At 45.4% G+C, this 26,883-nt stretch overlaps 1 protein-coding gene and 1 pseudogene across 2 annotated transcripts; one reads left to right on the top strand and one right to left on the bottom strand.

Moving 5' to 3' along the window:
• Positions 1–652: 652 nt before the first annotated feature.
• On the bottom strand, positions 653–20,936 carry abcc5 (ATP-binding cassette, sub-family C (CFTR/MRP), member 5). 2 transcript variants are annotated; one of them, XM_031759001.2, is made up of 31 exons: positions 20,779–20,936; positions 19,864–19,995; positions 18,829–18,926; positions 18,523–18,616; positions 18,295–18,450; positions 18,071–18,215; positions 17,755–17,988; positions 17,494–17,667; positions 16,819–16,966; positions 16,590–16,738; positions 16,397–16,504; positions 16,125–16,288; positions 15,845–16,040; positions 15,664–15,735; positions 15,449–15,573; positions 15,252–15,324; positions 14,974–15,177; positions 14,747–14,890; positions 14,158–14,251; positions 13,870–14,039; positions 13,637–13,783; positions 13,380–13,509; positions 13,016–13,298; positions 12,750–12,936; positions 4,581–4,670; positions 4,170–4,359; positions 3,881–4,040; positions 3,725–3,803; positions 3,512–3,625; positions 1,742–1,906; positions 653–1,603 (listed from the first exon to the last, which is right to left on the bottom strand). In XM_031759001.2, exons 2-31 carry the CDS (start codon positions 19,917–19,919, stop codon positions 1,502–1,504), a joined length of 4,251 nt encoding a protein of 1,416 aa, XP_031614861.2. In that variant the 5' UTR covers positions 19,920–19,995; positions 20,779–20,936; the 3' UTR covers positions 653–1,501. The 2 variants fall into 2 exon arrangements, with proteins under 2 accessions (XP_031614861.2, XP_031614862.2); XM_031759002.2 differs by lacking the exon at positions 18,523–18,616 and having other exon boundaries at positions 20,779–20,935.
• A 1,122-nt stretch (positions 20,937–22,058) lies between these two features.
• On the top strand, positions 22,059–23,256 carry LOC120432789 (annotated as a pseudogene).
• The last annotated feature ends 3,627 nt before the right edge of the window (positions 23,257–26,883 follow it).

Genomic DNA, 26,883 nt, shown 5'->3' with positions numbered 1-26,883 from the left:
GTACACATTAGGCTGACATCTGGGGTTCATGAAAGATGATGCTCGGGTGAAACTCGATGACTCTTTGAGTGTTTGATGTGAGGTTTCAGTGTATTCTTGATTTCTCAGTATGTTGTTGATTCCCATTATTTATGTGTCTGCTATATTTTGTGAGTCTCGTCTTATTTTTGTAGTCTGTATGCTTCTGTGTCACAGTCCTTTCTCCACGTTTAGTCAGTAACTTCCTGTTTTATTTTGATAATCTCGTGTCTGGCCTGAGTTTTAGAGCTGTAATAGATCTTGTATTGTCTGACCATGACGGGCAGATAACGTGTCTTTAAACATCCTCAGACTGTGAGCCATGGAGAATGAAACCAGCTCTGAAAGCAAAAGGAGCTACAAGTGCCATACCTAAGAAAGTGGCCAGTACAGCCCTTCGTTTCATCTGTAGTTTAAAAGAAGCTGATTCAGCTCCGCCCCCTTGAAGACAATGTTCCTCTGATTGGCTGCTTCTCAAAAACAGAAGGTCTGTCGTACTGCAGGTGGGTGGAGCCTCTCTGTGACATCATCCAGATCCAAGAGTAGAAAAACCTGTGATGTAAGTTTTCAGAGGAGCTTGAACTCGTTAGAAATTTCAAACGTGAACATCGAGCAGTGACCACATGACAGGAAGTAAGGAGGACAGGTGGAGTTAAAGTCAGTAGTTTATTTATAGGAACAGCTACAGAGACACGCTGACATGTGCACAGCCCGAGCTCGAGCCCCGCACGCTGGAGTCAGCATCGTTTTCTAATTTTCACATTAAATAAAGACGTTTAAGAGAAAAAGAAACTCCATAAACGGAGGAAACAGAAACATCAGGCTTAATAAATCACTGTTTTCATGTGCATGGGCACTTCCTGCGTGTTCTGCAGTAAATATCATGATGTCTGATCACAGAGCCACCAACACGAAGCCTGAGCACAGCCGCTACGCAAACACAAAGCGGCCGCGCTCTGAGATTAAAAGCTGCATTTTTCACTGATATCAAACAAGTTACAGAGTCATTAACAGTCCAACCGGACTAATATGTACTTACTGTGCTTCTCCTCTAGAGGGCAGCACAGGCTTCACTTTACGAACTAAAAATCAAATCTACACAAACGTGCAAAAAAGAGACTATAAAAATGTAGAGAAGCTCACGTGTGTCAGGTTAGAATAAAAACAGTCCTCTTTACATTCTGAACAAATTCATAAATAGCTGATCAGCTTCTGGATCAAAGGAAACCGCAGTCGAGGCGAAACAACATCGATAAAAACAACAAAGGAGATTAAAGTACAGCGTCCTTTAGCCCCACCCACCAGACAACATGTGACAGATGTTTAAAGCACTTCAGTGAGCACAGACCTGCTTCACATCAGGTCATAAAAACGACGGTCACATGATTCGAGAGAAGAATGTCGCAAAAAAGCAACAGTAAGTCAGAGCGATGCCCGCGAGCGCCACCCTGAGGTCAGTTACAGTACAGCAGCTTCTTTGTCCTTATCCTCGCACCGAGATCTTGTTTTCCACGGCGGCCAGCATCGAACACAGCCGTGAGTTCTCATTGGCCAGCAGTTTGGACGGCTCGTCGAACTCCACCACCTGGACCAATCAGAGACAAGGAGGCAGAGCAGGTAGAATGTTAGCGGAGCTAACCTTCAAACTAACGTGTGACTGAAGCCTTAACCTGTTTTCGCTGATCTGCTCACTAACAACCAGCTGAACACCTATTGGCCGTACCTGCCCCTGGTTGAGCACCATGATGCGGTCGGAGGCCAGGACAGTGTGGAGGCGGTGAGCGATGGTCAGGGTGGTGCAGTGGTGGAACGAGCTCCTGATGGTCTCCTGGATCAGAGCGTCTGTCTCGGCGTCCATGGCTGCAGTCGCCTCGTCCAGGATCAGTACCTGAGAGAAGAACGAACCGGTCAGAGACAGAGGACAGGCCAGGGGTAGGGATGGGTATCGTTTAGGTTTTATCCGATACCAGTACCAAACCGGTACTTTTGAAACGGTTCCGGTGCTTAAACGGTGCTCGAACCGAATGAAGAATGAAGAACACACACTTTGTCCAAAAACCTCTCATGTTTAGCTGTTTTTTTGTAAAAAGATAATAATGTTAGCCTTTTCTGCAGCTGTAGGGCATATATGAGCTGTGTCCCAAAACGTCGGCTGCATCCTCCGGAGGCCGCATTTGAAGGCCGATTACGTCACAGCCAGGCGACGAAGGCTGTCCCAATTCGTCGACTCCTTCAAATGCGGCCGACAAATGCGTCCTTCATTTCCCCGAATTTGAAGGATGGGTTGGGTGTGTCCTTCGTGGCCCACCATATCCCAGAATTCATAGCGCGGCCCAGCCAAATTTCAGCTGCCAACAATGGCGGCAGCTACTAAGTTTTAAAATTAGTCTTATTAATCTTTCTGGGTCACAAAATAAACTTTTAACATATTTTCAGGCGAGAAAGTAGCTGTGCAAATTACAAATATCTGCTTGGTTTATCAAGACATCACATATTTGCAAAATTGTGCCGAGGTTTTCGGAGACGTTTGTTACCCACCCGCTCGATAGCAAGCCGGGGGTTCAATGGTCACTCCAGCCGGCGAGAGCAGCAGACTCCCGGCTTCATCGTTTTTAGACCCCCGCTCTTTCGCTACTCAGGTTAAACATGATATATAAGTCACTCGGATAACTTAAAAATGTAATTGTTTGGCTTTTTTCGGTGTTTTATTTGTTCCGGAGTAAATCTGTTTGGCTGAGATCAAAGTTATTAGATTATTAGATTAAATAAAACTTTATTAATCCATCGGGTGGGTTCCTCCGGGATTTTCACACAGCTGAATAAACGTTAAACAGAAAACTGATTAAACAGAAGTGTGAGACGGTCGAGAGTTTACACCAGTGTCCTGTTATATTTTAGATAGCAAGGAGCAGACGGCCGAGTTTATTAAACTCCACCAACACAGCGGTGACGCAAATCTGAAGGCTAGACCGTCCCATTTCACAGCCTCGCACTTCTGGCCTTCTCGGTCTTTGAAGGACCCGGCCCACGTAGACCGCGAAGGCCGGGTCCTCCGAAGGATGCAGCCGACGTTTTGGGATACAGCTATGGTCTCACTCTTGGCTGGAAGCAGTGCTTAAACAATGGAAAAAAACAAACTTTGTCCAAAAACCTCTCATGTTTAGCTGTTTCCCACTTTTTCTTTGGTCACTTGAGCCTTTTTGGCCAGGGTGAAGGGAGTATCTGCCATCAAACAAGAAGACAGCCGCATGTAACTACGACGGTGTTTGCTAGTTCACCTTGCTCTAAAAGAACGTACGTACCTGGCCCCGCCTACTATCCTTGGAAAGGTAAAATGATTGTCTAGAATCCAAAGTGTATGACATCTCAGGAAAATAAAGCACCGAAATGTGCGCTGCTTTTCGGTCTGGTTACTACTGTTTATGTCAGACACCGGTCACCGGTACCCATCCCTAGCCAGGGGCGGAGCCACTCTGACCTCTAAGGTTCTCACCTTGCACCGTCTCAGCAGCGCTCGGGCCACGCACAGCAGCTGACGTTCCCCCACCGAGAAGTTTTCTCCGTTCTCCACCACCTCTGACTCCAGCTTCAGGGGCAGCTGGGACACCTGAGGAGCACATGACGGTCAGTGATGTCAGCGTTACGAACACTTGTTGCTGAAGAAGAAGAATGGCGTGTGGTAAACAGGAAGCACCGTGACACTCACACACTCCTTCATGTGACTCCTCTCCAGGGCGTCCCAGATCTTCTCCTCACTGTACTGGTTAAACGGGTCCAGGTTGGACCTGAAACACACACATAGTCTGAGTGTGACACCTCCTCATGGGCGCGAAGCGCCTCAGGTGCTCTCAGGTGCTCCTACCTGACGGTGCCACTGAACAGCACCGGGTCCTGAGGGATGATGGACAGTTTGCTACGAAGGTCGGCCAACCCGATGTCACTGATGTCCACGCCGTCGATCAAGATGGAGCCACCAGAGCACTCCACCAGCCGGAACAAGGCCACGCCCAGAGACGACTTACCTGCAGAAACACGGCAAGCATCAGCACACCGCCCTCTACAGGCAGGGAGCGGAACTACACACACACACACACACAGACACAAACACGCACACTCTCACACACACAAACACACACTGTCTCGGGTCCGACCTGATCCGGTTCTGCCAATGATCCCGACCTTCTCCTTGGGTCGGATGGTGCAGGAGATCTTGTTGAGGACCAGAGGGAGGTTCTCCTGGTACCTCATCTCCACCTCCTTCATCACCAGCTTCCCTTCCTGCGGCCAGTCGGGCGGCGGGGCTCGACCTTTGACCCGGGCCGGCGCCTCCTGGGACAGGGACTGAGACACAGACGGCACATCAGAACCAGAATCCGACAAAGGTAGGAGATCCAGGTTAGAGGTATCGTTGGTCCAGCAGTTTCATTTCAGATTGTGTTAAAAAACTGCGAGTGCTTTTAATTTGGAGGAATTTTAATACGACCAAAACTAAGCAGAACTTGACCGAGTGTAGGCCCAGCGAGGGGCTTGGGTGTGAGCGGCAGAGCGAGGGGCAACGATACCTGGATGTAGTGATGGATTCGTTCAACGGAGGTGAAGCGAGCTTCGGTCTCAGAGGCCAGGCGCACCGTGAACTGGAACAGACCTGTTAACTGACACATGATCCTCCACTCAGTGTTACTTCATTTCAAACACAGCATGGTTTCACAACAGCAACATCTCACAGAGCATCACACTGCCATCCTCAGCGAGGAGCACCTGGTGACAGCGGGGAGGAAGAAACCTGTGTTGGATTGACTGTCCGTGAGCAGCGAGGTCAAAAATACCCGGTTACCTTAAAGGTCCTGCAATCAACCAAGTATTAATGTTAATGTCACACACGGGCTGCTGTTAGCTGTCTTTAGCTCTAAATCAGCCAATGAAGCAGCCAATGGGAGCAGAGTAGCTCACTCTGCACACTGCTGCAGGTCATTATAACTGTAGAGCAGGGGTGTCCAAACTTTTTTCGCTGAGGGCCACATACATAAAAATATAGGAGGGGCTGGGCCACTTACTAGAAATTAGGTATATAACCTTAACTTTACTGTATTAAAAATCATTTAAAAGTGGTCAAATGTGTTATATTGTTGAATATAATTAAAGACAAAACTGCCTTCATCACAGTTTTCCATAAATGGATCTTTATTGATTTATTCAGAAAAAGCTTTGGTAGCTCATTCTCAGAACAGCAGCAGATTTCTTCTTGGACAGAAGATTTACAGCACAGAGAAAAAACAATAAAGGGGAAAATGGGACGGGTACATTTCAAGTTTGTTATTTACGTTATTAGGCTTAGCAACACACCTATTAACGTTCGTTTGAAACGGTTATCAACATTAACAGACTGAACTGGACTTAATAACAGGAGTGCATATAATTTTAGTCAATTATTCTGGTGAGTATCAGCTGCGCTGGGTATGTAAATCGGGCCATCCAGCTGCGGTGCTGATCGTGGCAAAAATCCGGACAAATGTCACTTGACCAAGGAGCAAATCTGCATCAGATGAGATCAGCTGACTTGCGTGTGCGTCGCTGTGCACAGCGGTGTTTACTCTGTGTGTTAACAAGAAAACGCATATAAGAAAGCGGTGCGCAAAAAAGCAGGGTAGTGACAGAATTGATGCGCATTATTGATATTTGAAGCATGTGTACCTGCACATTAACACATGGGTACTGTGGAAGATATTTTACTCACCTAAAGCGCTCGTGCTCTCGTCCCACTCCCGCAAAGAAATTAGCAGCTGTGCGGCGTCTGTGGCATCGGTGCTCTCATCACATGCGATGGAGTAAAAATCAAAAGCACAGCTTTATCACACAGTTGCAGTTTAATGTTGGCTGACGAGTCTGACGTTGTTGAAGTCCTGCACTTTTTCCGGGCGCATTATTTCGGTGACTTTAACGAGGCAGTGTTTTATGAGGTCTCCATCTGAAAAAGGCTTGCCGTGTCTTGCGATGAGTTGGGCGACCTCATAGCTGCTATTGGAGCCCTTTCCTGGACAATTTGAGCACGAAAAAAAATACTGTTGCTGACCCGCAGGAGAGCTAGCATTTGCTTTAATTTCTGCTCTCGCTCAGCACCAGTGTAGGATGCATAGGCCTGATGTTTGGTTTCATAATGACGTCAGAAATTATACTCTTTCATAACTGCCACAGTTTCAGCGCAGATCAAACAGATACACTTCCCCATGAATTCTTTGAAGAAATATTCACTCTCCCACCTTGTCTGAAATTTTCTGCATTCACTTTTTATCTTTCGCTTCTTTGGTTCTGCCATGTTTAGTAACTTGAGAGTAAATTTCTTCTGTGATTGTCCTTTTGGTGGAACAACTGCCTTGATCAACAGCAGCTCCCCTGGTGTTAAAACTAAGAAGTGCAATACACTCAAGCAAAAGTTGGAGTCTGCGGGCCATATTCTATTCAATTTATAAAATTACTTGCGGGCCAATTAAAACTGGACCGCGGGCCGCAATTGGCCCGCGGGCCGGACTTTGGACATGCCTGCTGTAGAGAGAGAGAGCGAGCGCTCCATGGAGGTCTCGTCTCATAGGATGAGGATGATCCTGAGGAAGGTGGATCAGCTGAGAGCCGTGGAATAGAAGAATGGCTCCGTTCACTGCAGTGGAGGGTGTGTTTACAGCAGTGGCGGTCATGGAGCCTCGCAGCAGTTACCAATGTTAGCTGCACCACAGAGCTACAGCACCACAGAAGACCATTAAAAGACAAGTCTGGTCTGGAGACCAGATCGCGACGATCTAACTTGAGACTTGTTAACCTGCCCGAGGACGCAGAAGGAGAAGATGCGTGCGCTTTCTTGGAAAACTGGCTACCAGAGGCTCTGAACTTGGCGCCGCTACGAACCGCTCTGACGCTGGAGAGAGCACATCGGGTCGGCCAGAAGAATATGTCAAATACCGCTGCACCAAGGACTATGATCATGAAGTTTCTAAACTACAAGGATAAAATGATCGTGATAAGAGCTGCCAGGACAAAGGGACAGATTCTTTTCAAGAACCGCCCGGTGAGATTCTATGAGGACTTAGCGACTGGAGTACACAAAAGACAGAAAGAGTTTGACGCCGTGAGACAACAGCTTCGCTCCATGGGTATCCGGTACGGCATGATTCCTCCTGCGCGACTGATAGTGACACATAACGGACAGTCCCGCATCTTTAACCTGCCAGGTGAAGCGGAGAACTTTGTGAAGGCTCTGAGGTCGGAAAGTGAACCGGGGTGAGATGATGTAATCATGGTCATACTACAGTGTGCTGGCATGGAGGGATGATTACTGAGCTTTAAGTTTAGAAAGAAGTGAGAGGGAGAGAGAGAAAGACCAGTTTGTTATACTTATTTGTTTACTGGTCCGGAGGCTTACAGCCACTGTTAGTACCCTGATTTCCTTATCGTATTCAATAACGAGTTTTTTGGTCGCATAGCGGAGTGGGTAAGGGAAAGTGTTCAGGCACAGTCGGTTCATCCTCGCTTTTGGGTGGAACAACCTTTAGCTGTTAGACAGGTGCCAATATGTATAGGGGAGGGAAATGGGTGCCCAAGTTCAAGTTAAAGGGGCATATTCAGTATTCATTGCTATGGATGTGGTTTTTGACATTCAGGTATTATTTGTTTCTCTATCCTTTAATATCTCAAATGTGTTGGGAAGCTCATTCAGTGTTATATGTTATGTCTGGTGGGATAAGAATTAAAATTTCTTCTTGGAACTGCAGAGGGCTACAAAAACTGGATAAGGTAAAACAGGTAATGTCTAGACTGAACTCTATGCACTCTGATATCATGCTGCTGCAGGAAACGCACCTGTTGTCTAGTCAAGAGGCGAAGATTAGGAGGAGGTGGCAAGGCAGTATATATTCTGCGCCCTTCACTTCTCAGGCAAGAGGTGTTATGATCTTGATCCGCAAATCTATACCATTTCAGGTGACAAAGGTTATTAAAGACAAGGCTGGGAGATATGTTATTTTACAGGGCACTCTTATTACGGAAAAATAATCCTGATAAATATCTACGCTCCGAACATTGTGACCCAAAGTTTTTTTTCATAATCTTTTTCTTACAGTATCATGTCTGTCTGGTAGCCTCATTATGGCAGGGGATTTTAATTGTACGTTGAACCCAGAGTTGGATAGGAGCTCGGGTACTGATCTCTCATCCTAAAAGTAGGCAAACTATTCAACATTTTATGAAGGAACTTGATCTGAGGGATATTTGGAGGATATGAACCCTAAGGTCTTAAAATACTCCTGCTATTCACATACACATAAATCATACTCATGCGTATTGATTACTTTTTAGTTTCTACCAATTTGAGCTATAAAATAAAGGACTGTCACTATGATAATATTTTAATATCTGACCACTCACCAAACTCGTTAATATATGAAGATCTGAGACTGAAGAGAGATCCCCTAGGTGGAGATTTAAACAAAAGTGGCTCCTGGACCCAGAATTTATATCTTTCATAGATAACCAAATAAACATATTTTTGATACTAATAGGGATGAAACATCACCCTGCTCAAGATGGGAAGCTTTTAAGGCCTACATAAGGGGTCAGATTATTAGCTTCACAAGTTATAGAGCAAAAGCAAACTTATCAGGAAACAAAAAAAGTTGGAGGCAGAGATCGAGGTGCTTGAGGAGAATATTTTCAAAGTTTTTTGTCCAAGAGTCCATCAAAAGCTTCTGTTACTAAGAACACAGTATAATGAACTTTCTGCTTCTAAGGCAGCCTCACATCTTTTACGTCTTAAACAGACACTCTATGATCAAGGGAAAAGCCGGAAATTATTAGCCTGGCGCCTCCGCCAATTACAGAATGAGAAAACATTGCCTCAGTTGAAAACAGTGACGGACAGGTTATTGTCGACCCTCTAGGAATTAATGAAACTTTTAAGGTTTATTTTGAAAAGTTATATAACTCAGACATAACACACATGGGACAAGAGCAAGATCTCTTCTTGGATACCCTTCAGTTGCCCAGCATTTCAGGACTAATGAGCGCAGATCTTGATACACCTATAACAAAGGAGGAGATATCTGTAGCAATAGACCATTTGAAAGTAGGTAAAGCCCCAGGCCCAGATGGGCTGCCGACAGAAATTTATAGGGCATTTAAAACTAAACTGCTGTCCCTCTTTTGACATGTTTTCGGATTCATTTGAAAAGGGAATCCTTCCGGTTTCATTAAGAGGGGCCCTGATAACTTTATTGCCCAAACCTGGTAAACCATGCAATAAATGTGGTAACCTAAGACCAATAAGTCTTCTTAATGTGGATCTCAAGATACTTTGCAAAATCTTGGCTCGAAGACTGGAGAGATCTTTACCTGATCTAATTACCTGTGATCAGAATGGGTTTATTGCGGGCAGACAGGGATTTCATAATGTGAGGAGAGTGTTGGATATTCTTCATAGTCAGGAGGAAAACCGGACACTGCTCTACTATCATTAGATGCCGAAAAGGCCTTTGATAGAGTTGAGTGGCCCTATCTATTTGAAATATTAAAAGATTTGGCTGTGGGGATAATTTCTGTCGGTGGATTAGACTTTTATATAATGAGCCTTATGCTGAAATACTGACAAATGGAATTATATCTAAGCCGTTTGAAATTAAACGGGCTGTAGGCAAGGGTGCCCTTTGTCCCCTTTATTGTTTATTTTAGCAATTGAACCGTTTGCCATTATTGCGGTGCGGTCCCATAAGAGCATAACTGGTCTATCGGTAAACCAACAGGAACACAGAATTGCTTTGTTTGCAGATGATGTTATTCTTTTCTTGAAAATGCTGAAGGAGTCTATCCCAGCCTTGCTGGATCTACTACACGATTCGGACGGATATCAGGATATAAAGTGAACAAAGAAAAATCTTCACTAATGATACTTAACTCAGGAGAGAGGGAGGGTGCTGGAAATCCTTTCCAATTCAAAATGGTAGACTGTTTTACTTATCTGGGGATTAAGATAGTGCCATGTTTGAGAGATATTGTTGGAGTTAACTACACCCCTATGGTAGACTCAATCACCTCATCCCTAGATAGATGGAAGCCCTTGCCCTTGTCACTTATAGCGAGAATTAATGTTCTCAAATTAAACATAATGCCCAAACTTTTGTACCTGTTCCAGAACATCCCATTGTCACCCCTGCTAACTTATTTTCACACCTGAAGACAATTTTTATACGTTTTTGTGGAATGATAGACGACCAAGGCTCCGTTTATCACTCTTGTACTTACCGTATGACAGAGGAGGCCTCAAATGTCCCAATCCACTTTGGTACTATTGGGCAGCCCAATTGAGGACTATGATGTATTATTTTACAGATAAATCCCCCGCCTTGGACAAATATGGAAAACAGTTCAGTACCTCTTCCCTTCCCCAGTATCTATACTCAGCGAAAGTCAAAATGTTGAAAAAACAGACAAAAATCCTATAGTCAGAAATATGATTATGGTCTGGTATCAGGTTAAAAATACCTGGGTGAACCCACCTCCCTCGCACGCTTTAACCCAATATGGGGTAATCAATTTTTCCCTCAGGCAGAGCAGACCCTGGTTTTAGGAAGTGGGCTGACAAAGGCTTAAAGACAATAGGGGATCTCGCGGGATCAGAGGGTGAGATTTTGATGTCATTTGAGGAGTTGATTTCCAAGTATGATATCCCATGCAAACATCGGTTTAAATATCTACAAGTGAGAAACTTTATTAGATCATCTCAAAATCAGTGTTTGTCAATCCCTCCGTTTTCCACTCTGGAAACAGAAATGAAAAGAGATTGCTTTGGAAAAGGAATAATCTCCAAATTATATAATATGTTAGTAGAGGGATCCCTGAATCTTCTTTGGGAAAACTTAATGCTTGGAGAGAAGATTTACGGGAGGACTTATCCTCCAAAACTGGGAGGAGGCATGTGCTGAAGCACAAACACAAACTACCAATACTAGTCTCAAAGTATTGCAATATAATTGGCTAATGAGGACGTCGTGACTCCAGAAAAGCTTAATAAGTATAATGGTGATACCCCAGACTTGTGTTTCAGGTGCGGTGAGGAGAAAGGGACGTTTTTCACTGTGTCTGGGAATGCAATAAAGTACAACGGTTTTGGAAAGAGATTAAACAAGCTCTGGATACTATATTGGGTACACGATTAGCTCTTGACCCTAAACTTTTATTTTAGGGTTATATCCTGATGGACATCTTATGTCTAGAAAGGTAATTACCGCCCTGGACCTATGTTTACTGCTGGCAAAAGAGTCATAGCACTCTCATGGAGGAAGACCAGTAAACCAAAATACATTAACTGGATTAAGGAATTGTCCACAACTTTGCCTATGGAAAAATTACTTACATTATCAAGGGAAACTACCACTTTTTCAAAACATCTGGGGTCCCTTTATGCAATATATGGGAAATATGGATCTTGGCAGTATGGTGGATGGGGCAGATGGGGTGTAAATGTTGGTGGTCCTCTGCAGTTTCCTAAATTAATGTTTTTATACTTGATCTTTAATGCTGTGTGATTTATACATTTGAGTTTGTAACTTTGAACCATGCACAATAGTGTAACCGAGTTGGTGTTGAGCAACCCTTGGAAATAGAGAGCTTATTATTATTATTGTTATTATTATATGTATTTTTATTTTTTTTTGGGTTGTGTTTTTTTTTTTTTTTTCCTTTGTTTGACTAAGTTATTATTTACTGGTCATATAGTTTGTACTTCCACTTCACTGTTGCTCTCTAACATCTTATAAGTGTTTGATTTGCCAGGGAGGCGAGTGACTGTTGTACAATAATTTAGCTGCCCTGGATGTTCCCTTTGCTGTGGAAGCACTCCAATTTCTGTATGTAATTTTGAAACGCAATAAAGATATTGTTGGAAAAAAAAAATAGTCAAAAAGACAAGTCTGTGTGTTATCAGCACATATCCAGCTGCCTGATTAGCACTCACAGGAACTCTGTGAAGGCTACATGACCCTGTGATGACCCGAACTCTGAACCCACGCTGACAGGACTCTCGATCAGCCCAAAAGCACTCAGGCAGGGCTTGTTAATGAGCTGAAGGCATCTGGCTCCACAGCCACCAAGAACACCATCGCTAACACACAGACAACATCCTAATGATTCAGAGAACCTTGGAAGAAAGTGCTGCTGTCAGATGATCAGCCCATCCCCACAGTCGGACACGGAGGTGGCAGCATTCTTTGGTACGGGGCTGATGGATGGAGCCACGTACCGTACAGTCTTGGACTAGAACATCCTGTGTGGGGATCTGAAACTGAAAGAATTTCTGTACAAAGCAGTGGGCCAAAATCCTCCTGAGCTGTGTGCAAAGCTGCTCACCAACTACAAGCAACATCTCACTGCTGTGCACCAACAAGGCTTTCTCCACCAAGTGCAACTCTCCCTGACACGTTATACTGAGCTCTCATGTTTCTCTCACTAAAGCTGCAGGTTTCCGTAGTCTGGTTTGTGCTTCAGCACATCAGCTTCAGTCGAATCAGCCGTGAGCACTGAGCCAACAGTGGGGCTGGTTTTCTTTACAGAGCGCTCTCTGACAGCAGCTTAGCATCGATCTCGACTCTAACTGTCGGTCATTTTCATGACCTGGACGACCGTTGGACATTACTCCACCGATGACCTGTAACGCCATCACATCACATCTGCAAAGGCTTAAAGGTTAAAGTTACCTGCACGGCGTAGGAGATAGCAAGGCCGGCGTAGGCAGGGGAGATCTTTCCATGCATCAGAACCATCATCAGAGCTGTGATGCTGATCAGAGCCACACTGATGATGTCCAGGCGCACAGCCAGCCACCGCATCGCACAGCTGAACAGGTAGAACGGGGCCTGGTTCTGGTCCAGCAACACCTGGTACCTGGAAACAACAGCACAGTCAACAGTCACATCTACATCCCTGACGTCAGAGTGGGTCATACGGTCGGTCCGACCCAGACCTGTGCAGGAAGTCGCGGCCTCGATCGTAGGCCTGCAGTGTGGCCAGGCCGTGGATGCTGGAGGTGATGTGGGACATGAAGGGAGACATTGTCACATTGTCCAGCCGCTTCAGCTCCCGGATGAAGACCCTGGAGATGCTGTGGAGCACCGCAAAGAGCAGGACCAGAGGACCCACGGCCACCAGGAACCACGGGAAAACACAGCTGATCACGCCCAGGCAGAAGAAGACCAGGATCACGTTCTGGATGAACATCTCCACTTGGAAGGGCAGACGAGTGTCGACTAGAAGGAAACAGAGGAGACCGGGACTCGGTTAGACCCTGGACCCGAACAGCAGCTCAGACCCTCCAGTCCCACCGTCACCTTCATCCATGTCCTTGGAGAAGCGGTTGAGGATCCGTCCCGTGGGAGTCGTGTCAAAGAACTTCATGGGGCAACGCAGGATCTTATGGAAGAGCTCATCATGCAGCTTAGAGGAAGCTCGGAGGGTTCCCTGAGGAGAGACCACAAAGACCACGCTGTAACAACAGGCTTGCTGTAACCGTGGTAACCAGTATTTTACAAGCAGGCTGATAGCAACTGCGGCAACAGGCCAGAGTGGACCTGGGCTGAACTCTGACCTTGACGAAGGCGACCCCTCTGATGAGTTTGAAGAGCAACATGACTCCCATTGAGGAGGCGTAAATGGCGGCGTACTGTTGCATCATGGGATTATCTCTCATGCTGATACTTACTGTCGAACTGTTGCCAAGGGTTACCGTGGTGTTCTGGGAAAAGCGGAGAAAGAGGAGTCAGAGGGAGAGCAGGGGACAGGAGGAGGTGAGAGGCGGAGAGCAGATAGGAGGAGACGGACCCCGCTGCCTTGATTGATCCAGTAACTGAGCCACCAATGGCAGAAGGCAGAGCTTCCCACATTCAGGACAAACAGGGCCACGATCAGCAGGCAGGAGGCGGAGCCACCACATGCTGACATGTACACCTGGAACACAGGCCACACCACGGCCCCGTACTGCTGCTCCTCCCCTTTAGGGTCACATGACCAGGAAATGGGACAGAAACAGAGACAGAAGGTCGCTCCTTTAATTTACCTGAACGCTGTGTCACTAAGAAACTTTCAATAAAGCAGATTCAAAAATCCTACCGTTGTCCTTGACGACCGGGATGTTCTTCTTCACTGATCCTGGTTTAGTGTCCGCTGATTTCCTCTGAGAGCCGCCATTCTTCTTGCTCGGAGCCTGAAACATGTTCTTCTTCACTGATCCTGGTTTAGTGTCCGCTGATTTCCTCTGAGAGCCGCCATTCTTCTTGCTCGGAGCCTGAAACAGGTGAGACAGAGACATGTGAGATACAGACAGGTGAGACAGAGGGGTGAGACAGGTGAGATACAGAAAAGTGAGATACAGACAGGTGAGACAGAGACATGTTAGATACAGACAGGTGAGACAGAGACATAAGATACAGACAGGTGAGAAAGACAGGTGAGACGTGAGATACAGACATGTGAGACAGGTGAGATACAGACAGGTGAGACAGAGACATGTGAGATACAGACAGGTGAGACAGAGACATGTGAGATACAGACAGGTGAGACAGAGACATGTGAGATACAGACAGGTGAGACAGAGAGATGTGAGATACAGACAAGTGAAACATGTGAGATACAGACAGGTGAGAGAGAGACATGTGAGATACAGACAGGTGAGACAGAGAGATGAGCTACAGGCAGGTACCTCAATGTGTGGTTTGTCTCCAAGCAGGAAGAGGTTAAACATGGCGGCATAGTCTCCACTGAGTTTCATCAGGTTGTCATGGTTACCCTGTTCCACAATACTCCCCTCTCTCATCAAGATGACATCATCACAGTCCACCAGATACTGCCCCCCCCCCCACACACACACAGAGGTCATTTCCATGGTAACCACCTGCAGCAAAGCTCAGTGGTGGCGAGCATGCTCACCTGCAGCTGGTGGGTGACGAAGATGACGGTCTTGTGGCGAAGCTGCTTCCTGATGGCGTTGTGGAAGATGTGGCTGGCCACGTGGGTGTCAAGGGCGCTTAGCGGGTCATCCAGGATGTAAACGTCCCGGTCACTGTAGAGGGCGCGGGCCAAGCTAATTCGCTGCCGCTGCCCACCACTCAGGTTGGCACCACGCTCTCCGATCTGATTGGAGGAAAACAGCAACATAGCATCCAGAACCTTCTATCTACGCACAGTTACACAGGAAGTGATGTCACCTCTGTGAGGTCAGCGCTGGGCAGAAGAGCGAGGTCGGGTCTGAGGCAGCAGGCACTGAGGACGGACTGATACCTGCAGAGAGGGGGCGGGGTTAGTGTGGAACAACAGAAGGGTTTCTGTTGACTGGGCGATGTCACTTCCTATTTGGCGTCCTGCTCAGTGTGTCATGTGTGATGTGCAGGTGTCTCTGCCTCACCTGTCCTCCTGATACTGCAGCCCAAACAGGATGTTGTCTCTGAGCGTGGCGTTCAGGATCCAGGCCTGCTGGGCCACATATGCCAGCCTTCCTTTGACCGCCACGCTGCCCTCCAGCACCATCATCTGCCAACACGTCAATATTTAGTAATTGACCGATAATCGCCAACAACCAACACTGATCACCATGGCAAAAGCAGGGAAAGGAGACATCACCTGTCCCAAGATAGCTGAAACAAGCGAAGTTTTTCCACTGCCGACACTCCCACAGACGCCGAGCAGCTTCCCCTGAGAAGACAGACAGACAGGTGTGAGTGATGCCCCACCCCCACACAGGCTCAGATGCTACTGATGCCACGCACCCACTTGGGCTAAGGTGTGACTGATTGGTGGATACCTGCTGGATGCTCAGGTTTATGTTGTGCAGCGTGCTCTGCAGCCGCTGAGGGATGGAGGGGGTGGGCAGCAATGGAGGACACACCTCCCCGTCTTCCTCCTCCGGACTTCTCTCCTCTCCTCCTTCTCTTCCTCTCAGCAGGGAGTCCTTCACATCCTCCTCGTCCTCTTCCTGGATGACGGCCGAGTCTCTGCACCTGGACACCAGCAAACACACACCTGAGTGCATCAGCGATCAGGGCAGATCAATACAGCTGATCAACACGAGCTTGTGGGTTTACTTTTCCCTCTGTCGGTGTCTGCTGGCCCCTCCCACACTCGGACTGGGTTGAGCGCTCTGTCCACCTCCTTCCCACGCCAGACTGGCACCGCTAATCTCCACGGCAACCTGAGGGTTGGTGGGCAGCGCTCGGACCCCATCGACCTCAGGCAACAGGAAGAGACTCTGAGGAAGGAGGGCAGGGCATAGATGAGATCAGGAGGCACAGGTGTATGCAGGTGTTCCTGTGAACATGCAGCATGCAGGCATAGGTGCACGAAGTCAATAGCCAACCTTGAATCTTTCCACAGCAACGGAGGCCTCGGACAGCGACTTGACAGAGAACGGTGTGACCTTCAGGGCAAAGGTCATGGCGTTGAACACCGTTACCACGGTGAAGGCCTGGATGGGTGACGGGAAAGGGCGTCTGTTATCATACCAGACTGTTAACAGGTAACTGACACAGAGGGGAAATGAACTGCGGTACCTGAGCAGCTGTCAGGTCGTATCCTAGCAACATGTGGGCGGAGAATGTCGCCACGCTGGCGATGACGACAACGATGGGAGCCACGCCCACTGTAATGCTCTGGAAGTATCCCGTAAGCTCAAGGATCCTGCGCTCCTCGTCCCGGATCCCTGAGAGGAAACACAGACATGATCAGTGTGCGGCCGTGTTACCGTGGCGACAGCTGAGCGCGTGTGAGGTGAGCTCGTACGGTGGACGTCCTGCGAGAAGGCTTTGACCCAGGCGTACATCTTGATGAACTTGATGTAGCTGAGGATCTCGTTCATCTTCTGAACACGCCTGTCGGTGACGGCCGTGCCCTTCCTCCTGAAATACGCCGTCATCCTCGAGCTGAACATCTAATGGCAGATCAATACATCGCCATCAATACACTAGATCGGGCTGTACAGGTGCGCCTGTAGCACGTCTGAGGCTCGTTTAAGGACAGAAACAGCTTACAGTCACAGCGCCGTCTCACACTGCCTTTAACCCTTTCACACATAGTGGTCACTACAGTGCACAGCTGTTTAAAGGCTGTTTTCTTGCATTTGTGTCAGTGTTGATTCCATACTTGCACATAAACCACTACATTGGACACTGATGTGTCACTCCACACCCTGCCACCCACTCCAAAGGTGATGTTGTGGACGTGTAAAAAAGGCTTTGAAAAGTACATGTTTAAAAAATGAAGTTCAAAAATCTTTTTTTATGCCTAAAGGTGAATAAAAATACTTAAGAAAAAATCTTGATTGCGGTTGTCATGATTCATGCATGAAAGGGTTCAAGAGTAATCATTTAGAAGAACACAGGTGTAGTCAGGTGAGCACAGGCGGCTCACAAAAAGTCAAAGACTCGGTCGGACTCAGCGAGTTTTAAAGGTACTGACCATGGTCGGGTAGAAAAGGATGAAGACAGTGGAGCCCAGCAGAGAGGTCGGTCCCAGGATGAACAGATTGTAGGCAACACCGAGGACGGCCACCAGGGGGCCTCCTGCTAGCAGACTGCCCACGGCTGCTGCCTCAAACATCCTCTGACCGTCACTGGAGCACATGTTCACCAGCTGACAGGAAGGAAGCAAAAGATGACAGCAGAGTGAAAGTGAAAACAATAAGAGTATTAAAGTCAGCACACAGTCAGGTAACCACACCTGTCCCACAGACTTGTCCCTGACGCTGCGCAGACGCAGGATCTTCTGGAAGGCTAGGCTGAGGATGGCTCCCCTCAGTCTGGTCCCGGTCCGGTAGTTCAGGGCCCAGGTCAGAGCCAGAGACCAGGACCGCACCAGCTCCGCGGCGAGGAGACCCAGAACCAGCAGCAGCCCGTAGCCCAGGTCGGCCTCCTCCTGCTGGGTGTACTCGAGCAGACGCTTCACCACGAACGCCTGTGGGGGGCGGAGTCACTGATTACACCATGGCAGTCTGATGGCAGTAAAGCAATTGTGATTCTGGCTCTGAGGTTCTCACCGGCCCGCTGAACCCAGCCACCTGAGTGACGGCGAGGCAGAGGATGGAGAGCAGGAGGCGTCTCCTACAGAACGCCCAGACAACTGAACACAGAGAGGCGCTTGTGCCCTTTGACCTCTGCTCCTCCTCCCAGAGAGCCCACAGCCTGTGGACACACAGTCTCACAATAACACACACATACAGACCAAAGGCTTTGAATACACGCTTTCACTAGCTCATCCCACCTCATGCTGTTGTCATGGCAGCTTTCCCGCTGCGACACAGCCCAGACATCGTCCAATAGGAGCTGTTTCTTCCTGCGGGCGCACATGGCCAGAGGAGTCAGCCAATTAAATGTCATGAAGGAGAAGAACCCGGCACTGTCGACGGGATGATCCCACCTGAGGAGAAACACACAGTTGAGTGCACCTGCCTGCCTCTGAGGGATGTGTGATGCTTTGTAGAATGTATACCTGAGCTGCAGAGGGTGCAGATGAGGACTGTCAATGAGCAGCTTGTCAATCAGTGTGTAGCCCCGCCCTGAATCCTCCCCTGCTTCCTGCTGCTCTGTGACTCATATATGACGTCATATTCACACTGTGGGCCACACGAGTCTCTGCCGGGCCGATTACGGCCCCCGGCCTTTATTTCTGACAACCCTGTGAGCGTTATCTCCAAATGTTTTTTAAATCACTTCATGCTCACCTGCCCCTGTGTCCTCACAATCATAGCAAAACAAATCTGTGTGTGTGTGTGTGTATGTGTGGGGGGGATGTTACCTGTCATCCTCTCCACCTTTGCTCTGTTCTTCATCTTTAGCTCCGCCCTCCTCCAGCTTTTCACAGTGGCAGTCAGTCGATCTGTCCTCCAGTGAAACCTGACCACGCACACACACACACACACACACACACACACACACACACGCACACACAGTAGACACCTTTACAACTTCTACAGTCTCTGTGTCTTCAGCATTTAAAAGTCTAAAACCCAAACTGGTCCCCAAACACACTGATGCTCTCTGATTGGCTGTCAGCGGTTTGCCGCAAACCTTCAGGTAACCATGGTAACAGGACCAATGTGTGTCTCCTTGTGTTTCAGGACTAGCATCATGTGACTGAGGGTCCTTAAAGAGAGACAAATCTGTGTGTGTGTGAACTGCAGCCTCCTCTCTGAACGCGCTCACTCACAGCAGCTCCCTCAGCAGCAGAGCTGCATCTACTGAGCACGTGCAGAGCTCACGTTCCTGCCTCGTGATGCCCACACACATCACTTCCATTCACTCGCCCTCGGCCAATCAGGTGCCTCATAGTCCCTCAGACTCAGAGCCTCAGCCAATCACACAGCGGGGTCCTCAGCATCAGGAGTAGGCGGGGCTTCATTATATAAACAGACTGCAGCTTTGTCTGTTTTTTATTCAGCAGTGCAGCAGAAACTTTTATTTTGAAGCCGACGCTCACGTTTCCTGGCTGATTTCTGATCACATAATGTATTGATTGAATCTGATCAGTTATTTATTGATTACTCAGATATTCTGGTCCGCAGAGGCTTTCATGAGTTCATCAGGCACACTGATGAACACTGATCGATCGCTTTGGCCATGATTTCTGGTGCAGTGGTCACTTTATTAGGAACACCTGGAATGTCCATTGGTGTTCCTGCTTCCACTCTGACCTGGCTCTGGGTTTTTCCAATGATCAATAGGAAGTATTGATCAGTGATCGCTGCTGAGGTGACCTGGCTTCACTGCGCTCCCAAATTCAATATCGATGCAATAATGCTGCGCTCCTGAGTGGCTGTGCTCAAGTACTGACCTGCGACCCCGGCAGAGCGCTGCAGGAGGACCCCGACTCGCTCTGTCCAAAGTCATGTTGTTTCATCTTCTACCAGACCACATGGGACCGTGACCTCTGACCCCGCAATGCCAACAACCTCAGGAAAAGCTCCTGAAGACAAAAACACGTACACATTAAAAACACTGCAGTAAGACTATTCCAAATATCACATCTAGCAGTACTACCAGTGATGCCAAGACTGCAGTACCATCTGTGTAATTCCTGCAGTTGTGCCAGCATAAATATCACAGTAATACTGCAATAAATACTACAATAATACTGGACTACATCCTGTAGTAATACATGAGTAAATACTGTCTTTACAGTGATATAAATACTGCAGTACAATCTGAAAACGCTGCATTACTAGTTGCACTGTACTAATTGTACTACTACTGTAGTAATTCTACAATAAATACTACATTAGTACTACAAAAAATATTGCAATACCACCTTAATAAATACTCCAGTAAGTAACTAAGTAAGAACACTGCAGGAACATTTGAACAATTACTACAATAATACTTCAAATACTGTAAATACTGTAGGAACGCTGCTACTGTCTTTAAACCAGTAGGAATACTGTAGTAGTACTGGTTTAAATACTACAGACTCACTAGTATAGATACTGTGATAGAATTAATATAAATAACACAGAATTATTAGAATCAATACTGCAGTATTAATGCTATCAACACTGCTATTGTACCAGTATAAATACTGCAGTAGTACAGGTATAAATACTGCATCTCCTCCAGAATAAGGTGACGGGCTATGGCTCCTTCACAATAAAAGCCTGTGATGCTGGCGTTAGAGAACAGGCTGTCCTCGCGCTCGGACACGGGCAGAGAGGAGCTGCTGCCAGGTGTCCGGGCTCACCTGTGCGGGTCTCACCTGTCCTGTCCGTCCGTTCCACAGTCTGTCCGCGTTCCCGGCGTGAGCGCAGCCTCGGTCACTGTCCTCCTTCAGGTCCGCGGATCTTCGGTAACTGAAGCTGCGGCTCAGCAGTAGCAGCGATGATGCGCGGGGCAGCATGGGAAATGGAGTTCAATCCGACCGAAGGAAGCCCCCCCCCCCCCATGACGTCAGCACCTACACTGTCGAGGGCCCTCAGCCCTCAGTCCGGTCTGTCAGGGCGCTCGCGCTAACTGATCAATCCCACAAACCTCATCCTGGTCGTCTGAGTCACGTGACAGGTGCTGTCACGTGGGTACTGGGGGGCACACCTTCACAGTACATTTACTGGAGTACCAATGTACAGGTTTCGTGTACTTGTGCTGTATTTATATGTCAAAAACTGTGGATTTGAAATCTTTGGTTTTTCAGTGTGATCACATCATTACAGTTCAGCAATACAAGTTAGTAACAAGTACAGACTACAACCATGTGACCCTTCCAAAGAATCTCACACGTCGTTCTGCTGGTGATAAAAACTCCTGTTCTTTCTGTGACCCCAATTCAGGGGTCCAAATTCATGCGCTGCATCCTCCTGAGGCCGCATTTGTAGACCGATTACGTCACAGTGACGCGCCGAAGGCTGTCCAAATTCGGGTTTTTTTGTTTTTGTTTTTCAAATGAACTTTATTTAGAACAATAACAATGACAATCTCAAAGAGACAAGTGACATATTGAATCATCCAGAGCAGGGGTCCGTTCTTCGTACCTCGCTAAGTAAGTTAGCCGGATTTGATTGTTGACGATTTTGCGTGATCTTGGATCGTTCGGTTCTCCGAAGCTCATCCGGGACTTGCTGTCATAGCAACAGATCCGTAAGCGTAAACCTGCTCGGGAGCAGGCTTACTTTATGTAAACAGGATTAGATCGCGGCCACTCAGGTATGTCCGCTTCATTTATACGAAAGCAAGAGCGATATTTCTCCACTGTTTCTCCATAAATAAATATTATCAATGTAACTAAAGATAATGCAGCATTTGATTCTTTTATTGATGTCATACAGATACATACAGGTCATTTCCGAAAAAAAGGGAAATGTACTATTAATCATTCTATTACATGTAGTAGATCATGTCAGATGTAATTCATATTTTAGAGTAGTAATAGTAAATTACTACGTGCAATCAAGATGAGAGACCACGACTATAAAAGTGAAGGTGGATTTGGGAAGTCTGTCGCAGCCATGTCCTGTCCGTTTGTACGCGAGCAAGGAAGGTGCAAGATTGATAAGGAGAGTTTTCAGAATTCAGTGGATATTGTGGGATAGACGGGATCCTTTAGCTCAGCGCGACGGTGTGCTCATAGAGAGATATCGATTCTCCCGTGAGGGTATTATTTACTTAACCAACTTGTTGGATCCCTATGTTAAGAGTTCCACTCACCGTAGTCGGGCATTAACAACTGCACAAACTGTGTGCATTGCCTTGCGTTTCTTTGCGAGTGGCACGTTTCTGTACGCTGTTGGAGACGCAGAGAACATTGACAAAAGTGCTGTCTGCCGTTCCATTCGCAAAGTATACCTGGCACTCAAGCATTTCCTGGGTGTGTTTGTGGTTTTTCCAAGACCACAGGTTGTCAAACAGGGCTTTTTTTCTATTGCAGGTACATTAAATTCGATAATGAATGTGATGCAATCATGACCTATGTCTGTAACTATAGCTCGATTGTCCGCAGGCTTCCCTAATGTGATTGGTACCATAGACTGCACACACATTGCGATCAAGGCCCCCCCCCAGGCCCCAATGAAGGGGATTTCGTCAATCGAAAGGGGGTTCACAGTATAAATGTGCAGGTGAGTAATACTAATATTTTAGATGGTAATATATAATGAAAAGGAGTGTGTTCACATATAATGAAATCTCTTAGATGGTGTGTGACTCTATGTGTCATATCACAAATGTGGAAGCTAAATGGCCCGGATCAGTGCATGACTCAAGAATTTTCAGAGAGTCAGGGTTATGCACATTATTTGAGCGTGGTAAGAAAAAGAGACTTATTTTGATATGTCATACTTATTTTGGGCCTAACATAACAGCATTTCTCCATTACACAGGGGCCTATGATGGGATTCTCCTTGGAGACAGGGGTTATGCATGCAGGCAGTACTTCCCTGACCCCAACCCTGGGCCACGAACCCGCTACAATGCAGCTCTAGCCAGGACAAGGGCACGCATTGAAATGACCTTTGGGCAAATAAAGGGAAGATTTCAGTGTCTGAAAAGTCTGAGGGTTGCACCTGACAGGGCATGTGACATTATTGTTGTATGTGCCGTACTGCACAACATTGCCACCATCAGAAAGGAGAGGACTCCTGTGGTGGAGGTGCAGCCTGATGATGACCTCCAGCCAGTGCACTTGGACCAACCTAGTGGCAGAGCTGCACGGGACAGAATTGTGCAACACTATTTCGAATATTAAAAACATGACAAAACATATTTTTCATTGAAATTTATTTGAGCATCTTTTTCTGTCTCATCAAAAAAAAAGCCAGTCATCATTTGCCAGGAAAAAATCATATATACTGTATCACTCAAGGTCATCAATAGTGCTCTTTTACTTACTCTGAAGTTCCTTTTGAAGCAACTCGATTTCTAGTTGAACTTTTGCCTCATTAGAGCTTGAAGTTCGATTTCACCTAGAAGCTTTTGTTTCTTTAGCTCAGTATACTCCATTTTTGCTGGAGACTTCTCTTATAGAGCAAACGAATGTCACCCTGTTTCAATTGTAGAGACAACATTTAACGGTCAATACATGTCATATAGGAAGTAAAATTAATTACAAGACTGCCCACCTCTGTATCAGGCCTCTCTGCCGCCTCTTTGCCTGCAAATCATACTGCAGTCAGAAACACATAGAAGTACACAAGTAGATACAAATTCAGGCCAAATTATGCATGCACTTACAGGGACTTCCTCCAAACCACAGTCATCTGACAGGGTTGCTTCACTGTCCTGTGCAATGGAAACAAAATGGTGTTACAAAGGGATGTGGTACAGCCTATTGGTCTAAATAATTAAAAGAAAGATTATATATATATTAGAGATGGACCGATCCGATATTACGATCGGTATCGGTCCGATACTGACATAAATTACTCTTTTCAAGAGACTAAAAGCAATATAAGTGATAAATATTACCATTCTGTAGAATATTCTTATATTTCACTTTTACTTGTTCCCATGTTCTAGTGGGTCCTGTTGTGGCTCTAATGTGAAAGAGGATATAATGTAATATAATATAATAAATTACTTACGAGTTTAATTTGTCAGCAACTTTCTGCCAGCCCTCTCCTTGCTTTTGCAGCCTTTGCAGTGTTCCCCATGCGTTTTAATTAAACTCTGAAACTCCTGAAATCCTCAATCAAGAGTTCTTGCTCTGCTGCCGAAAAATACTGAGCGCTCCTTCGACATCTTCGCTGACCAATCACAGGGTTGCCGATCAATGTTTCTACTATCGATGCGTAGCCCTTTTAAGCCACCCAGTGATCTCAGATTACTTCATCCAGCTGTACTAATCGTCAACAACAGGTGTGTTCGGAGAACCGGATTAGCGAGCTCAAAGTTGGCATGATGATTTGATCTTGGATGTAGTAAGCGAGGTACGAAGAACGGACCCCAGAATCGCACCTCCTTTTTCTTTTCTCCCAATCAGAGGAATACACATCATTGCCACCGTGCAGTTGGTACACCACAATGAAATCAATGAAATCGACAATGACTGAAAGTAAACATACATACATACATATATACATACATATGCAAACACACACATTTATACACACACGTCTACATAATAATAATAATAATATTAAAAAAAATTAATAACCAATACAAAAATAAAATAAATAAATAACAATAAAAAAAGGGGAAAAAAAGAAAAACAAGGAACAAAAATAAAGGAGACAAGGGGGATCATAAAATCTCTAAAAGTGAGGCTCCATAAACAAGACACAAAACTTAAATAAGGGGCTAAGAAAAATCAAACTCTTCTAAAAATCTATGCAATTTGATTGCTTGGGGCTTATTTATTAGCTTCAGAGATTTACGGAACAGGGAGAGTTCGTTTCTAAGAGCAGCCCATGAAGGGGGGGATTTAGCATATCGGCATTTATGAATGTAATACTTTGTTATAATAATGACATTATTATCTAAAAACTCACTATTTTTGTCCTTAAGGATTACTCCAATCTGAACATTTTGAAAAGACCAAAAATCAATATTTCCATACTGGGACAATATTAGGACATGGAGGGATTTCCATAAGTTCTGGATTGTCACACACCCATAAAACATGTGCTCTGTTACAAATATAACAGTTGTCTAACACAAATTTAAATCTGTCTCTCATAAATTCATTGGAGGGGTAAATATTTTTTGTAGTTCTAAAATGGACTTCTTTAAATTTGGGGGGAATTGGAAATTTTAAATATTTGGTTCTGATCAACGAGATCTCAGATTTGTTATAATCTTTAAGGATGAGTGAATGTTTTGTTCTACTTGGATATAAGATGTTAACCAAATACCTCCTCAAAAACTGATTATTGCATTTTTCATTAACCAAGTCAAGACCATCTAATTTAATTTTATGTAAATTTGGAGTCGGTATATTTGAAAAATTATTCTTTATCGTATTGACAAGGACTATTGGGATATTCTGTGAAACCTTTTTGTAGAGCTCGAACGAGCAACTCATGTCATATTTCTCATTAAACCTGTTTAATTCAAGTATATCTCCAATTTCATCCATTATATGTGTCACAGACCAAATTTGTTTTGTCATCCATTCTTCCACAAACATAGATTTCCCCGATTCAATATCACCCTATTATTCCACAATGGAACGTTGTGGGGACTAAAGTTATGTTTAAACATTAATTTCCAATTTAACAAAACTTGTTGATGAAATTTGGAGAGTTTTATGGGCAGTTTAGAAATTTCAAAATCACATACTAAAAGGAATTGGATCCCCCCAACTTTGTTGAAAATAAGAGATGGTATCAAGAACCAGATGTCAGTATCATTTTTAAGAAGGATCGGAGCCAATTAATCTTTAAGATGCCATTCATTATTTCAAAATCGATTGCTTTCAAACCCTCCTCTTCATAGTCTTTTATCAAGTCCCTGTTACTGATATAATGATGTTTATTTTTCCATATGAAATTAAAATTCAGCTTATTGATGTCTTTTATAATTCTGGATGGGATGGCTAGGAATAAGCTGGATAGATTAATCTGGACAAAGATTCAACCTTGGTCAACATTATCCTGCTGAACAACGTTAAATCTCTCTGTAGCCAATGGTTTAGAGTTTTTTTGCATTTGTCAATTGTATTCTGAATATTCTTTTCTTCGCTATCAGCCATGCATTTAGTTAGCCAAATTCCAAGATATTTGACTTCATTTTTGACAGGTATATCGTACAAAGAAGAGTGAGAACAATTGTGGATACTCATGAGTTCACATTTGTCCAGGTTCAGGTGTAGTCCAGAAGCATCAGAAAAGATCTTTATTGTATCTAAGGCCAATGGAATTTGTTCTTTATTTTTAGAAAGATTGTTGTATCATCGGCAAGTTGACTTATTATTAATTTGTGGTTATTTATGTCTAATCCTTTGATGTTTGAATTTATGACAGTAATAGCAAGTAGTTCAGTGGCTACAATGAATAAAAGAGGTGAGATGCTACAGCCCTGCCTGATACCTCTCTCCACCCTGAACCTGGGACATGTGCCTTCTGAAAGAGAAACACAACTATTAATATCAGTGTATAACATAGTGATCATATCCAGAAATGCATCTCCAAACCCAAAATGTTTAAATGTCTTAATAATAAAAGTGTGTTCAATAGAATCAAATGCTTTATGGAAGTCCAAGAACAACATAAAACCATCATCCTTAATTAGGTAATTGTAATCGATAAGGTCCAAAACCAAGCGGATATTATTTTGGATCAACCGTCCTTTGAGAAATCCTGATTGTGTTGGGCTAATTATTTCAGAAATGCCTATTTTTAGTCTTGTTGCTAAAACTTTTGTAAAACTTTTGTAG

Source organism: Oreochromis aureus, linkage group 14, assembly GCF_013358895.1.
Source record: "Oreochromis aureus strain Israel breed Guangdong linkage group 14, ZZ_aureus, whole genome shotgun sequence".
Taxonomy (NCBI): Eukaryota; Metazoa; Chordata; class Actinopteri; order Cichliformes; family Cichlidae; genus Oreochromis; species Oreochromis aureus.
Note: the sequence above shows the minus strand (reverse complement) of the source record. Positions and strands in the feature narration are given on the sequence as shown.